This window comes from Emys orbicularis, chromosome 7, assembly GCF_028017835.1.
Source record: "Emys orbicularis isolate rEmyOrb1 chromosome 7, rEmyOrb1.hap1, whole genome shotgun sequence".
Classification (NCBI taxonomy): domain Eukaryota; kingdom Metazoa; phylum Chordata; order Testudines; family Emydidae; genus Emys; species Emys orbicularis.
This window is the reverse complement of record NC_088689.1, coordinates 35,004,523-35,017,523: the sequence shown is the minus strand read 5'-3', so window position 1 is coordinate 35,017,523 and position 13,001 is coordinate 35,004,523. Positions and strand designations below refer to the sequence as shown.

At 46.2% G+C, this 13,001-nt stretch overlaps 1 protein-coding gene across 1 annotated transcript; it reads right to left on the bottom strand.

Moving 5' to 3' along the window:
• Window positions 1-4,324: 4,324 nt before the first annotated feature.
• CH25H (cholesterol 25-hydroxylase) lies at window positions 4,325-5,152 on the bottom strand. Its single transcript, XM_065407115.1, has one exon. It carries the CDS (start codon window positions 5,150-5,152, stop codon window positions 4,325-4,327), a length of 828 nt encoding a protein of 275 aa, XP_065263187.1.
• Between the last annotated feature and the right edge of the window lie 7,849 nt (window positions 5,153-13,001).

The following is a 13,001-nucleotide window of genomic DNA, read 5'->3' as shown; positions in this document are numbered from 1 at the left end:
ACACACATAGTATAAGTTTTAAACAAACAATTTAATACTGGTACACAGTGATGATGATTGTGAAGCTTGGTTGAGGTGGAGGAGTCAGAAGGTGGGATATTTCCCAGGGAATGCCTTACTGCTAAATGATGAACTAGCAATTGGCTGAGCCCTCAAGGGTTAACTCTCACACTCTACAAGGCAGCAGGAATGGAGGGAGCATCGCAGACAGAGACAGAGACACACACTGTGTGTGTGTGAGAGAGAGAGAGAGAGAGAGATGCACATTTTCCCCCTAAGTACACTGCCTTGTTAATTAGATCTGCTTGCTGAGACCACAGCTGCTGCCAGCAAGCTCCCTCCATTCTGAGCCCTGTCGTGTGTCCCCTGCTCTATGGAAGATGGGGTAAGCGGGGTTCAGGAGCAGGGGGGCGGGGGACACCCTGACATTAGCCCCCCTCTTCCTTCCCTCCCCCCTGCACAGCAAGCAGCTCCAAGGCAGAGGGCAGGAGCAGCACATGGCAGTGGCGGGAGGGACAGCTGCAATTGCTAGCCTGATGGGCAGCTGCTGCACAGGGAACTTAGGGGAGCAGGGAGCTGATAGGGGGGCTGCCGATCCACCCTGGTTCCAAGCCCCCACCAGCTAGCTGCAACGGGCTGCTCTTCCTGCAAGCAGTGGACAAAGCAGGCGGCTGCCAAACGACGTTAGAAGGGAGCATTGCACATCTTTAAGTGAGCATGTTCCCTAATTGATCAGCAACGTAACAGCGGGGTGGCAGGGGGGTCCCTGGAGCGAGGGGCTGGGGTGGGGAAATCAGGGCCCAGCAGGCCGGGGGGGCAGACAGGATTCCCCCCTTGTCCCCCTCCAGACGACACCAGTACCTACTTTGGAGCCTGGTCCGGGAGCCAGCCAGTTCTCTTCGTCAGGCTGGGGGGCGGGAAGAGCAGCTGACCAGATGCTGCCAGGTTCCCTTTTTGACCAGACGTTCCGCTCAAAAACCAGACACCTGGCAACCCTAACCAAGTGGGCAGGTGCCCAAAACACAGCACCTCCACTAGCAGAGTCCTCACTGTACTCTAGCATTAACTCAGATCACTTCAAAGAGAGCACTTACTGAATTACCAGTCTCATTTCCTGTAGCATCCGTTCATAGGTTTTTGTTTTTATTTTTAAACAGAGATATTATCCAAATATTGGCTTGGCTTAACCTTGTTTAGCATGGAGATCTGACAAGATCACAACGTCACATGTCCAGTATAATACCAAACTCCCATTGAAGACACTAATCATCACTAGAAGTTAAGAATTTGGCCATCTGAAGTCAGTGGAAATTTTTCCTGATTTTAAGAGTAGAGCTTTGAGCCTTGGGTTACTTCAAAGCTGATATATTGGTTAAAGAGAAATCAGAGTTTGTAATTTGTCTCTCATTTGCCATAAAAGAGAACACTTCCTTTCCTTGCACTGCACCCCACAATATTTAAGATTATTATAATCAGGCAGATTAGATGGGGCTTTATTTCTGCTTAGTCAGTGTACACATCAGCTGGTTATATTCTTTTAAAAAAATCTAAGCTTATTTAGTCCCCTTTAGAAACAAAATGTGGTTTTAGGTAGTTAACATCTTTTCAGGGTAACAAAATTGTAATGTTTCATAGATTTTTATATGGAGATATTTCATTAGTGAAACAATCACCCCAAACAGCTACTAAGAATGTCATATGGCTTCCCCCCAAGCCTTCTGCCCCTCCCCCAAATATTTCCAAAAGTTTGCTGCCACCTTTACCATACAACCTGACAGTCTCAAACAGCAACAAAGGCCTTTATTCCAGGTTGATCAGCCTCTTAAGAGCATGTGAAATTCTTCTGCTAAAGAAAATTACATACATGTGCATTTTGGGATTACATGCAATATGTATACAGAATTGTCATCCTGCTCCATAAAATCATACCTTCACCTGCGTCTGTGTGGGGTTTACTAGAAAATCCAATGCAGGAGCTTTTCAGGATTTGCAGTCGGAGGACCAATGCTGTACTACTTCATTAATGGAACTCCCAGTGAAATCACTAGGGATTTTGCTGAGAGAGGAGCATGGGATCTGCCCCTAGACTTGTATGTTTACATTCTTCTATGAGCCTTTTATTTCTGGACTATCCTGACAATGTTATCAATAACTATGCTCTGTGACAGGGTCAGGCCAGACTGCTACAGGAGAGTGCCAGAGGGAAGGTATATTAGCCTCAGGATACACAGCAGTCCCTCTTCCCCTGGTAACTGAGCAGGGGTTACTCCAGGTTAATTAGGACACCTGGAGTCAATTAAGAACCTGCCAGAACAGGTTAAAAGACTTCCCCAGGCAGTCAAAGGTGTTGTCAGCTTCCGCTCAGCTTACCTCCACTCTCACAAGAACCCGGGAAGAACCCCACCCTAAACAGGAGCTAAGGACTGTTCTAGGTCCAAAGACCTGAAAAAAAGGACTCTTCTAGAGGGGAGAGACTGAGCTGTGTGTTTGCTGTGGTGCTGTCATGCCCAGAAGGGCTACCAAAGACTAGGGGTTCTCCCTCCCCCGGCAGGAGGTTTGGGAGGAACCCTGCCCAAGCAAAGTGGGGGCAATAAGCCAAGGGGCATGGGGAAGTAACTCAGGGAAGCTAGCAGCTTTTCCTGGGAACAGGCAACGTGAGGCTGCTACTTGTAGGGTCCCTGGGTTAGGGCCCAGAGTAGAGGGTGGGATCGGGCCCTCCCACCCCCTTTTCCTCTCACTGGATGTCCACTGAGGAGGCCAGAAGCCCCAGTGAAGTAGTGAGGGCCTAGCAGGCCCAGAAACAGGAAGGCCACTTGGAGACAGAATTTCCCCACCAACTATAAACAGGGGGGGGAATTCTGAGAGACGAGACTCGATCCTGACCCACCGCTAGAAGGAAGTGTGAGACCCACTGAGAAGAAGAAGAAGTCCTGTTACAGCTCTTACCAGCCTTAAAGCTTCTTGTTCTTAAACCAATGTCCTTCAAGATTCATGAAAATTAATGGAAAAATTCCTCAGTTTTGTGGGCATTCGAGTCAGATTCCTAGCCAGGTTTTTGCAAGTCAATAGCAAGTAATTTGTTTGGAGGACAACTACAGGAATTTTGAGTCAGACTCTTATGAAGTGGTCATTCTACTTTCACTTATACCATAATGTAGTGCAAATTATTCAAAATCAACATCAATATGAGTGGAATTTGGCCCAGATTTTTAGACCGAATTCTACCTTTCTTTGTATCATCAAAAACTGAAAGTTATTAAATCCTCTTGATTAGTGCTTTATTTTGGAGGACAAGCAAACTGTCCTATTGTGATATTCAGCATATATATTTGTCTACATGAACCTAAATATTTTAATAAGAAAACTCCTGCCTCTGAAATCTAAACAAACCCCAAACTGTGCTAGGGTGACCAGATGAGAGGAAGAAAATATCGGGACGCTGGGGCGGGGTCCGCTGGCGGAGAAAAAAAAAAAAAAAAGTGCTGCTGCAGGCAGAGAGAGAAAATCAAAAAACTGCTGGCGGAGCGAAATATCGGGACAAACACCGAAAAATCAGGATGGTCCCACCCTAAACTGTGCAGACAGAATCAGAGAGTGAGGTAATAGCCTGGACCAACTTCTGTTGGTGAGAGAGACAAGCTTTCAAGCTCTTCAACAGGACATTGTACCAATAGAAGATATATCCTCGGACCAAAACCAATACTGCATATAGACAGAATCATACACTTTCTGAGGACCAAATATAAGGCAGCAAAACACAGTTTTAAACAAATATAAAGATTTATTTCCACTTAAAAAAAAAAAGAGAGAATATACTGGCGTATGCAATATAAAGATCCAAATTATTGCAAAGAAAAACAGAATCAGATTAGACATTTAACGCCATCCAGAAGCAACCTTTTTTAAAATAAGATAGTTTCTTGGAATTCTTAATGCACACTATGTGTGTTGTTTCTATTCATATCACAAGTCCTCCTAGAACATCAAGAAAATATTTCTCTGTATGTATAAAACACAGTAACACAATATGCTTTATAAAAGCTAGCATGTCCAAAGGAAAGAAGGCAGCGAGTGTCTCAATACTTTCCTTATAATGTGACATTGTTTCCAAACAAGTAGTAACAGACATTACATATGCAATTCCATAAATATATATACACAAACATTAAATTAGATTTGTTATAAATGTTTTCACATAATATATATATATATATATATATATATATATATATATATATATATATTTCTGTGGCTCTGAAAAAAAATATACTCTTCTTTTAATTTATTAGCTGTACAAAATTAGCTAGGTAACAGACGAATTCCGTTATTGTTGTGAACGTGCGTGAGCAAGTGTTCCAAATAGTCTGTCCCAGTGGGTGAAGTAAGGAGCATAGTTACATTTGAACTTGAGGTGATGGAGATCATGATGCGGAGCTCCTCCATACAAGCCAAATGGCATCAGTCTGTTTGTTGACCATGGAAGTTCATAGCCTGAATGATCCTCCACTGACAGCCAGATATTAACAAGGAAGAAAATCATTTCTGTCAAAGGATGGCACTTCAGCAACACTGGATTTATGGCAGCAAAAAATCCCAGTGAAAGTAACTCCCAAACACTTGAATACTGTGTGGTAAGAGCAAACGTAGATACATGCTTATGATGAACCTTGTGAAAAGTCTTGTAGAGCCAAGGCACCTTATGATGAAGCAAATGCCACAGAAAATACTGGAAGTCAAAGAGAAGCAGGCAAACCGTTACATCCAGCAGGACCCTCGGCAGGTCTGGAGCCATTACTGGTAAATCCACTGGTCTCCAGTACCAATGAGCAACTGTCACTGGGAAGATAAAGACAGCGTGATGATAGACACATTGAACCATACACGGTACCATCATTCCCAGAGTTGGATAACTCAGAGGCTGGATTTTGTATTTTCTCACAGCTGGGACTTTAGTGCTTAAGAAGTCCAGTGCAATGTAAGGAAGACAGAAAGTCAGGTAAGCTGTAAACGAAAACAGCACTGGAAAGTAAGGTGACTTGAGCAATTGCTCCTTTGCTTTGACAAAGTCCCAGAGGAGCTGCAGAGTGACTGGGTCTAGCCTCTTCTCCATTCCGTAGCTGAGCAGCACACTGTGGTGCACGCTGCAGTTCATGTTGATGCTGTCTGAGGCTGCTGCGATTGTGCTGCTTTTGTAAGACGTTACCCCACCCAGTTAGTGACATCACACACAACGTGGTCACAAGCACTCCAGAAGGAAATCTCTCTCAATCCAAAAACAACAAAGTGCACTACAGCGTCAGAGCTGGTAGATGTGTCTCATTAGCCCATCTGTACTGGAGACTAATTTTGTAAATTGATGTATAGTTACAGGACAAGGCAATCATTAATATACTAAAACCCCCTCACTGTATTATATGAATGGTAACTAGAAACAAGCGAGTGTGCTATCCCTGAACAATAGAAACAGGAGAAAAGGTTGGAGTAGGATTTTCTGTGCCACTTCACCCCAGACATTTTAAAGAGCTGTCATTTTACCATTTTGTAAATCAAAGCAGTGGCAGCTCTGGCTCAACACCCATAGCTACACATTAATCAGGTCAAAATGTTGTATTTTTTCCTATAATTCATACTAAAAGATTTACCTGAATTTAAACCCCACATATGACCCCCAAACTCTTTTGAGGTGAGAAGGGTAGAAATTGGAACCCAGGTCCACACATACTTTGCAAACAGCCCGGATTCCTCTCTGTAAACAGTTCTTACACACGCCCCTGCCAAGCATACAACCATGTGCTTTATTTACCATATGCTATACAAGTGCTTGTCCCTATCAACATAAGGCTTTTACCTTCTGCCCAGACACAGGGCTTGGTTTCCCTGGCCTTTCCTTCCAGCCTCCCCTACCCTACCCTCTTCTCTTTTCACTGTCCTCTGCTGACAAGCTGAATCACTTTAACTGGTTAATCACCTGGTGCTCAATCAATTATCTTTTCAATTTGTGCCATGTGGGGATGCTTAAAAAGTGCATAAAGCGGTGAGTCTGGCTTAGGCTACTCACTCCTAATCTCCATAATGGGCACAATCAACACCCCAAATCAGGCTGTGGAGCTGAATTTGTGCCTTTGGCCCAAATCTGTCTAGTTCACAGCACATATTCAGGTTGTGATCCTGCACCCACTAAAGGAAGTGACATTGACTTAAGCTGGGTGCAAAGACTCACCTCCTAGAAGCTGTGTGAAACAAGTTGTATAATCCCTGTGGTTGAGGTCTGTAAAAACAGCATGTGCTAATAGCTTATGGGTTTGTTCTGAGGTTGTTCAGAAAGCCCCTTTGAGATAACAGATGCAGAGTATTATTTATGAGTGCTTCTGCTCCACCTTGTGGCCAAAACCAGATTTCAAATGGCATCATCAAGGATATAAGATTAAGTGGTTTTAAGATATAAGCTTGTATCAGAGAGACTTAGTTATAATGGCTATTTTGGAAGTAAAGATTTGCTTTATGCTGTCAGTGTACAATAATTTAAAAAAAAAAACAAAAAACAAAAAAAAAAACCACACACACATTGATGTAACTTTGATCACAATCCAAGATTTACTTAGTCCTTCAATTCAGTAATGGCAAAATTGTTTGTGCTGTCTATGGCTGAAACTAACATAGCTTTAATATCAGAAAAATATTTATGTTTTGCAAGGTGCGGAGTATAGGATATACCTTTTTTATTTCTGTTTTTTTTTTAAAATAAACTCCTACATGCCTTCAGAGGACCAGGAGAAGATGATAAATCCAAATTCATCTTGCAGACAGCTTCATTGAAAGCTTTAGCCCACAATTCTAATCAGAAACTTTTTGGCCCAAATGTTTAAAAATGTGTAGACAAAACACACATCCTTTTGTATACACAAAACACTTGATGTGTGCACACATTGGAGTCTGCAAATACTGGGCTTATGCATATGCTTCACATGTTGCATGTCTTTTTTTAAAAAAAAATGTAGACCTGTGTGTCGATTGATTGATTAACTGTCTCTAGCTTTCTTGATACTGATCACCTCATTAGAGTATAAGCCTAACTCAGACCTAACTCTACACTTAAAAGTTTTACCAGTATGACTATTTCAGTTGTGGGAAGGGGGAGGAGTTGACTTTTAGTAAAACAGGTACACTGATACAAGCCCTAATGTGAATGCACTTATACCAGTTGAGTTAATCTCCTGCACATACTGGAATCACCTTTATACAGATATTACTGAATCCACATTAGGAGGGGTTGTACCACTTCAGCTATACTAGTATAGCTGAAATGGCACAACTTTCTACTGTCTTCAAGTCCACAATAGAAGGAATACTGTGTTCCCTTTGTTCCCATACTGATGCATTTTTATGTAGTTCCAAGTTGTTTTATACCCCCAACCATCAAGTATCATAATATTATACAAGTAGTATATGAAAAAAAACCCTTCCATTTCCAGTAGAAAGTTTCTTGCAACATCAGAAATTCTTTGTAGAGGAAACTCACTTAAAGCGTCAAACATGGTAAGACGACACTGATGGACCTATCAGGACATTCTTTATGGATGCCATTAACACAACTTACGCTGCAAGTGATAATGTGAACACTACCTGGAAAGTGAAAAGGAGGGCGACCCAGAGAAACAGCATGCAGAACAACAGAGAAAAGTGAAATCCATCAACATGACACTCAGAAGCCTGAACATATCAGCACAAGACAGAAATAAATGGTGGAAACTGGTGGATGCCCTATGCACCTCAGGGTGCAGGATGCTAAAGAAAGAAAAGTGTAGTAAGCCAGCAGTTGGCAGCTATGAGAATCAATAGTTGGGAGGAGCACCATCTTGGCAGGAATGTGAGCAGGGGCGGGGAGGAAAAGGGCCTTGGTGGAAGGAGGAAGGACGATGTTGTTCTGGCTGTGAGTGTGTGTGAACCCAAGGAACAGGATGGAACCCAATGGCCCCCTCCCTCAGGTCCCCTGTGAAGGCAGATCAGCACTGCATGTTGCTAACGTGGTTGCAAGCATCACAAGGCATTTCGGTGGAGAGTCAAAGGTGTGGGTGTGGAGTGGAGGATTCCTTTGCCGGTTGCGAGAGGCCAAAAGGGGAAGGAAGGAAGAGAGCAGAGAACGGATTAACTCGACACTTTAGCTAGCTCAGTCCGAAGATAAGATGTTGACTCCCGCCAGCTCAAGGCCGCAGCACACATCTGACTCTTGGATGCCTGCCAAGAAAGACGGGGGCCTGGATTCCACCCCGACCAGCCGTGAGAAAGGAGGATTCAGGTGAACAGACTTGCAGGGGATTGCAATACTGGCAAGACGGTGAAGGCCAGCGAGGGGGAAAACAGTCTCACGTCTATGAAGCCGGTATGTTTTGGGAACGCTGAGGAAACCACAGAAAGCCGGTTTGGAGTGGTACAAAAAGCAAGGAGGACAGAGGTCCCTGAACAAGATGTCCCCAAAAGAACCCAGGACTTAAAAACCCTCCTGAGAGCCGAAGCAAATTGGAGATCAGCAGCGGACCCTGGACGACCCATGCACAGGACAGGAACTCCCGTCCACCCTTCCCCCTCTTCTTCTTACGTTACACCCAGGCTTAGCCAGCCTCGGGTCGTGCATGTGTGAGTATGAAAGTGGGTTAGGGCTGGGGTACTAACGCTTTTTTCCTCCCTCTGAGTGACGTGGGAGCATTCCCAGCACTCCGCTGTTATTTTATTACTAAGGTTTTAAAATTTAGTCACTTGGTGTGCTCCTCCATCTCCTCCCCTAAAGAGCCTGCAGCCTCAGACTGATCACCTGACACCCCAGGCAGATTGGTAACATAAATCTCTCACAACATGGATACAGCCTTCTGCTCAAGGATGGACAACACAAGCAGTAATTCTTCAAAAACAAAATAATATTTATTTAGAAGAAATGAGTAGTTACAGTGTATCTAATAAAGCAAGAAAGAATACATAAAATGTAGTCAAACATAACAGAATTACATTTGAAGAGTCATATAATAAAGCAGCAAAACAAAATAAAAAAAACCCACCATCACAGAATACAGACCATATAGCAGTTACACCGTAATAGGCATATACAGACCCTGCATGCACAAAGGCCTTAGTGTTAATGTTATAATCTAATACTATTATTTAATTTAATGTAGTATGCATGACCTTTACACTCACATAAAAGAGACTATTACAATGTTAGATTTAATTAAATCATTTGCTTAACACTAACATCCTGTGAGCGGTGATCAGCTAGGTGGGGTGGATCTCACTCACACACAGGCATCTAGCTTTATTGACAGGCACGCCCAATCATTCCTTTTTACTAGAGACAAAAATCACACTTACTTCTACTTTTCATAAAGCCCTCTGATACCGTCTATAAAGGTCTTTCTGCTCTGTCACAAAAGGAAGGCGATACTGTCAGGTTGCTGTTGGGGCTGCAGAGACGGTTGGAACTATTATGGCTGTCTTCCTGAGGCTGTCTCCAAAGCCTTGGTTTCTACTGCCTTAGAAGCTTCCATAGCTACTGTGTTCTAAAGCTGCTGCCCTCTACAAGATTCTACTGCTGCTGCTTCTGCAGGTAGCTGCTTTCTGGAATCTTCTTAAGATACCGTTACAGTTGTCTCAGCTGCTGTTCTTGCTGCTTCTGATCTTCACAAACCCCCAGAACCCCATGACTAAGCCTGCTGACTGTCAGACTTATATACTGGTTGTTCTCTCAAGGGCTGCTCATTAATGTAATGTATTAGCCTGACTCAGCCAATCAGCTTCCTGTAATTAGCATATTTCTAGATCCTTCCTATTACATCATACCTACTTTTAGATAGCTAAGCTCTTCCCTTTGATGCCATCTTGGGTAGAGCTCCTCCTTCTGATCTATTTTTAGATAGCAAAGCTCTTCTCTATGAATTGCTGGAACTTTCCATACCCTAACCCTGTGTCTTTCATAGAGGATTACTGCATCTGCCATTTTGGATTTCTAACTTTAAACTATCACTAATTACTATTTATCTAAAGCCTTCATCTTAAAACTAACTGCTGTTTTATGCAACTCAAAGTGTCCTGATACTGATACTTAATTGTATCAATAGGGAGAGGTGAAATTTCTACAATATTTAAACCCCTTTTTGTCAGTTTTTCTCTGCCGGTCTCTATCAAGGTGCTGCAAGGTTGTTCAAAACAGCTAAAAGCAAAATCTCATTACAACAAGACCAGACTAGAAGGAGTGTCAAAAATTACACAGAAAATGTAATGATGCCTTTTCAGCCATCAGGAAACTGCCTAAGGTGCTATTTGAGCTATCTCCAGAGCTGAATGGACAATATTTTGTGGTACACTACAACTGGCTGAAGCCCTCTGTGAATTCCCAGTGCACGGACACTGATCCTACACTGGAACCCTGGGTAACCACCCAATCTCAGCTGAGATACTCACAGGGGTCCTGTATTATAGTCTCCCCCAGTTCCAACACACAACCCCTAAACCATGTTCCTTGGTCAGAAAGCCCACCATGACCCTGGCCCAACAAAGATGGGGATAGTGAGCGTGAGTAAATGCTTGATGTGGCATCAGGGAGGGCTCAGCAGGAGAGCATTCCCGGGACTCACACCTGGCTCCAGTCTCAACCCTAAGGGCAGATCACAGCAGGTGCAGACTGAACAGATGGCTTAAAGACTTTGAAAAAGCTGCAGCAGGATGCAGGGATGTATCCTTTTAAGGGGGGTGAGGGGGTGGGAATAATGTAAGCCAGCAGATGGCACCTAAGGGCTTTCAGACAAGTCCTGGAGGAACAACAGCCTAGAGGGGCAAGAAGCTGGAGGATTTCAGGACAGTTGAGAGCAGCTGAGGGTGGGTGTACCATGTTAGCAGGATTGTATGCATGGGTGGGAATCGGTGAAGAGGAAGACGGACTATGTTGCCCTGGATGATGGTGTGTGTAAGCCCAGGAAAAAGGACTGTGATGGACACCGCTAGATTGGGGCTGGTATAAACATTTTGGTCATAGGTTTCCTGAGGGAAGGTGAAGGTTGAGTAGCTGAGGAGCAGAGCGCCCCACCAGGCCACAGGTCCAAACTGAGGAGCCACCTCACCAGGCTAGCATATCTCAATTCTATGTGCACCACTGGTGGGATTAGAGGCCTCAGGTGGGGAGGTTTTGGGCACCTCTGGAGATGGGTGAAGGGACTGTGCTATTGTTTCACTATTGCTGTTAAATTCCTTTAAGTCCCCCATCCCCTTTTGGCCCATTGATCTGTACTCATTCCCTTGCCTAGTATTCTTTTATATAAATCGTCTCAGAACTCCTGTATGAGTTTGTAGCGGGGTGGTCACTCGCCCCTGGTCTGAAAGGGTTAAAAGCCAGTCCTTGGAGAGGGCTGGGGCTGGGAGCCTTAGGCTGGGCTAATGGGGAGGCAGCCTCAGCTGTGGCCACGCCCCAAACAGACCCAGCTGGCCCTATAAAAGCCAGGAGCAGACACACACTGTCTCTCTGGATGTAGAGAGAGATGGGCCTGGCTGCTGGGGAGCTAGAGACAGTACCTGGAGTGGAGCAGGGCTGGGGGAAGGCCAAGGGAGTTGGGGAAGCTCCAGCCTGGAAACCCCCCAGGCTGCGGCCTAGTATAAGGCCAAATAGGTACTGGGGTTGCAGGGGGCAGCCCAGGCTAGGCAGAGGCAGCAGGTCCAAACCCCTCCTTGCCTGTGATGAGTGGCTTGTAAACTGCAGTCTGCCCCAGTGAATGGGGGCTAGATGGTGGGTGGCAGTAGCCATGTACTGAGGTGAAGTGGGAATAGTGGGTGGGGAGACCCAGAGACTGGGTGTACTGCCTGGGGGGGGGCAGCACCCAAGGAAAGGGGCACCAGGTCTGGGAGGAACATGGGGGGCCAGGAGCAGCGAGTGGCGAGACAACAGCCTGCAGAGGGTGCTCTGGGGCTGGCGAGCTAATTCCCAGAAGGTACCAGCAGGAGGCGCCACAGGGGTGAGTCATGCCCTGTTACACTGGTGCGAGAGAATGCGAGCATAGGTGGTCCGCCCGGACATAAGGAGCGGAGCAGGACTGGGACTATTGCCTGAGAGAAGCAAGGGGATAATGGAGCTGGGTTATGCAGAGGTGTTCTTCGCGGAGGGTTTCTGTGCCGTTCCAGGCTGGGCTCCAGGGCCGGGTCCCCTGAGGAAAGGGGCAGTCCGACAGCTGGAGAGACTCAGCAGCGGCACTGTGAGGCACAATGGGCCCTACAGGAACAGTTGGGGCGGCTAGCAGAGGAGCAGTGGGCCCTGGGGAAACTCCTGCAGAGGGAGTTCCCAAAAGACGGCCGAGACTGGTGGGAGAAGCCCTGTGCTGGGGCCAGGAGGCCTGGGGGAGAGTGCCCGGCGTGTTACACCTGTGGGCGGCGCGGACATGTACAGGAGAATTGTCCCTGCTGGGATAGAGGCAGGGAGCCTCCCCCAGGACGGGGAAAGGGACAAGCCCCTATGAGAGGCCACCTGGTGAGGGAAGTCAGTGGGCGACGAAGGTGTTGGGCCTGTGGGGGCACCTATGGAGTGCCCTACCCCGAGGAGCACGGCCCAGGGTAGCCCAGGAAGGGCTGGCCCTGAGAAGGACCAACAGAGGAAGACGGGGCCCAAGGCAGCAAAGGGGCGGCAAGTCTGCTTTGGCTGCCATGAATGGGGCCACATAAAGAGGAACTGCCCTCTCGGAGGAGGGCAAACTCCGGTGGAGAGGCCTGAGGATCCAAAGGGGTCAAGGACCGGCCAGGTAGCTGCTGCAGAGAGGGCAGTAGCCCTGCCCGGGAGCCACCAACGGGGGATGGCAGACAAGGAGACTGGGACAGAGTGGTCCCCACAAGAGGCCGGGACCCAGGCTGTAGTGGAGCAGGTCACAGTAGGCACCCAGACCCTGAAGGAAGAGGGCCCGGGAGAGTCTGGCCTGCATGCGTGGCTGGAGGCTGCAGAGCAGGCCCGCCGCGAGGCCGAAGCGAGGGCCCTGGAC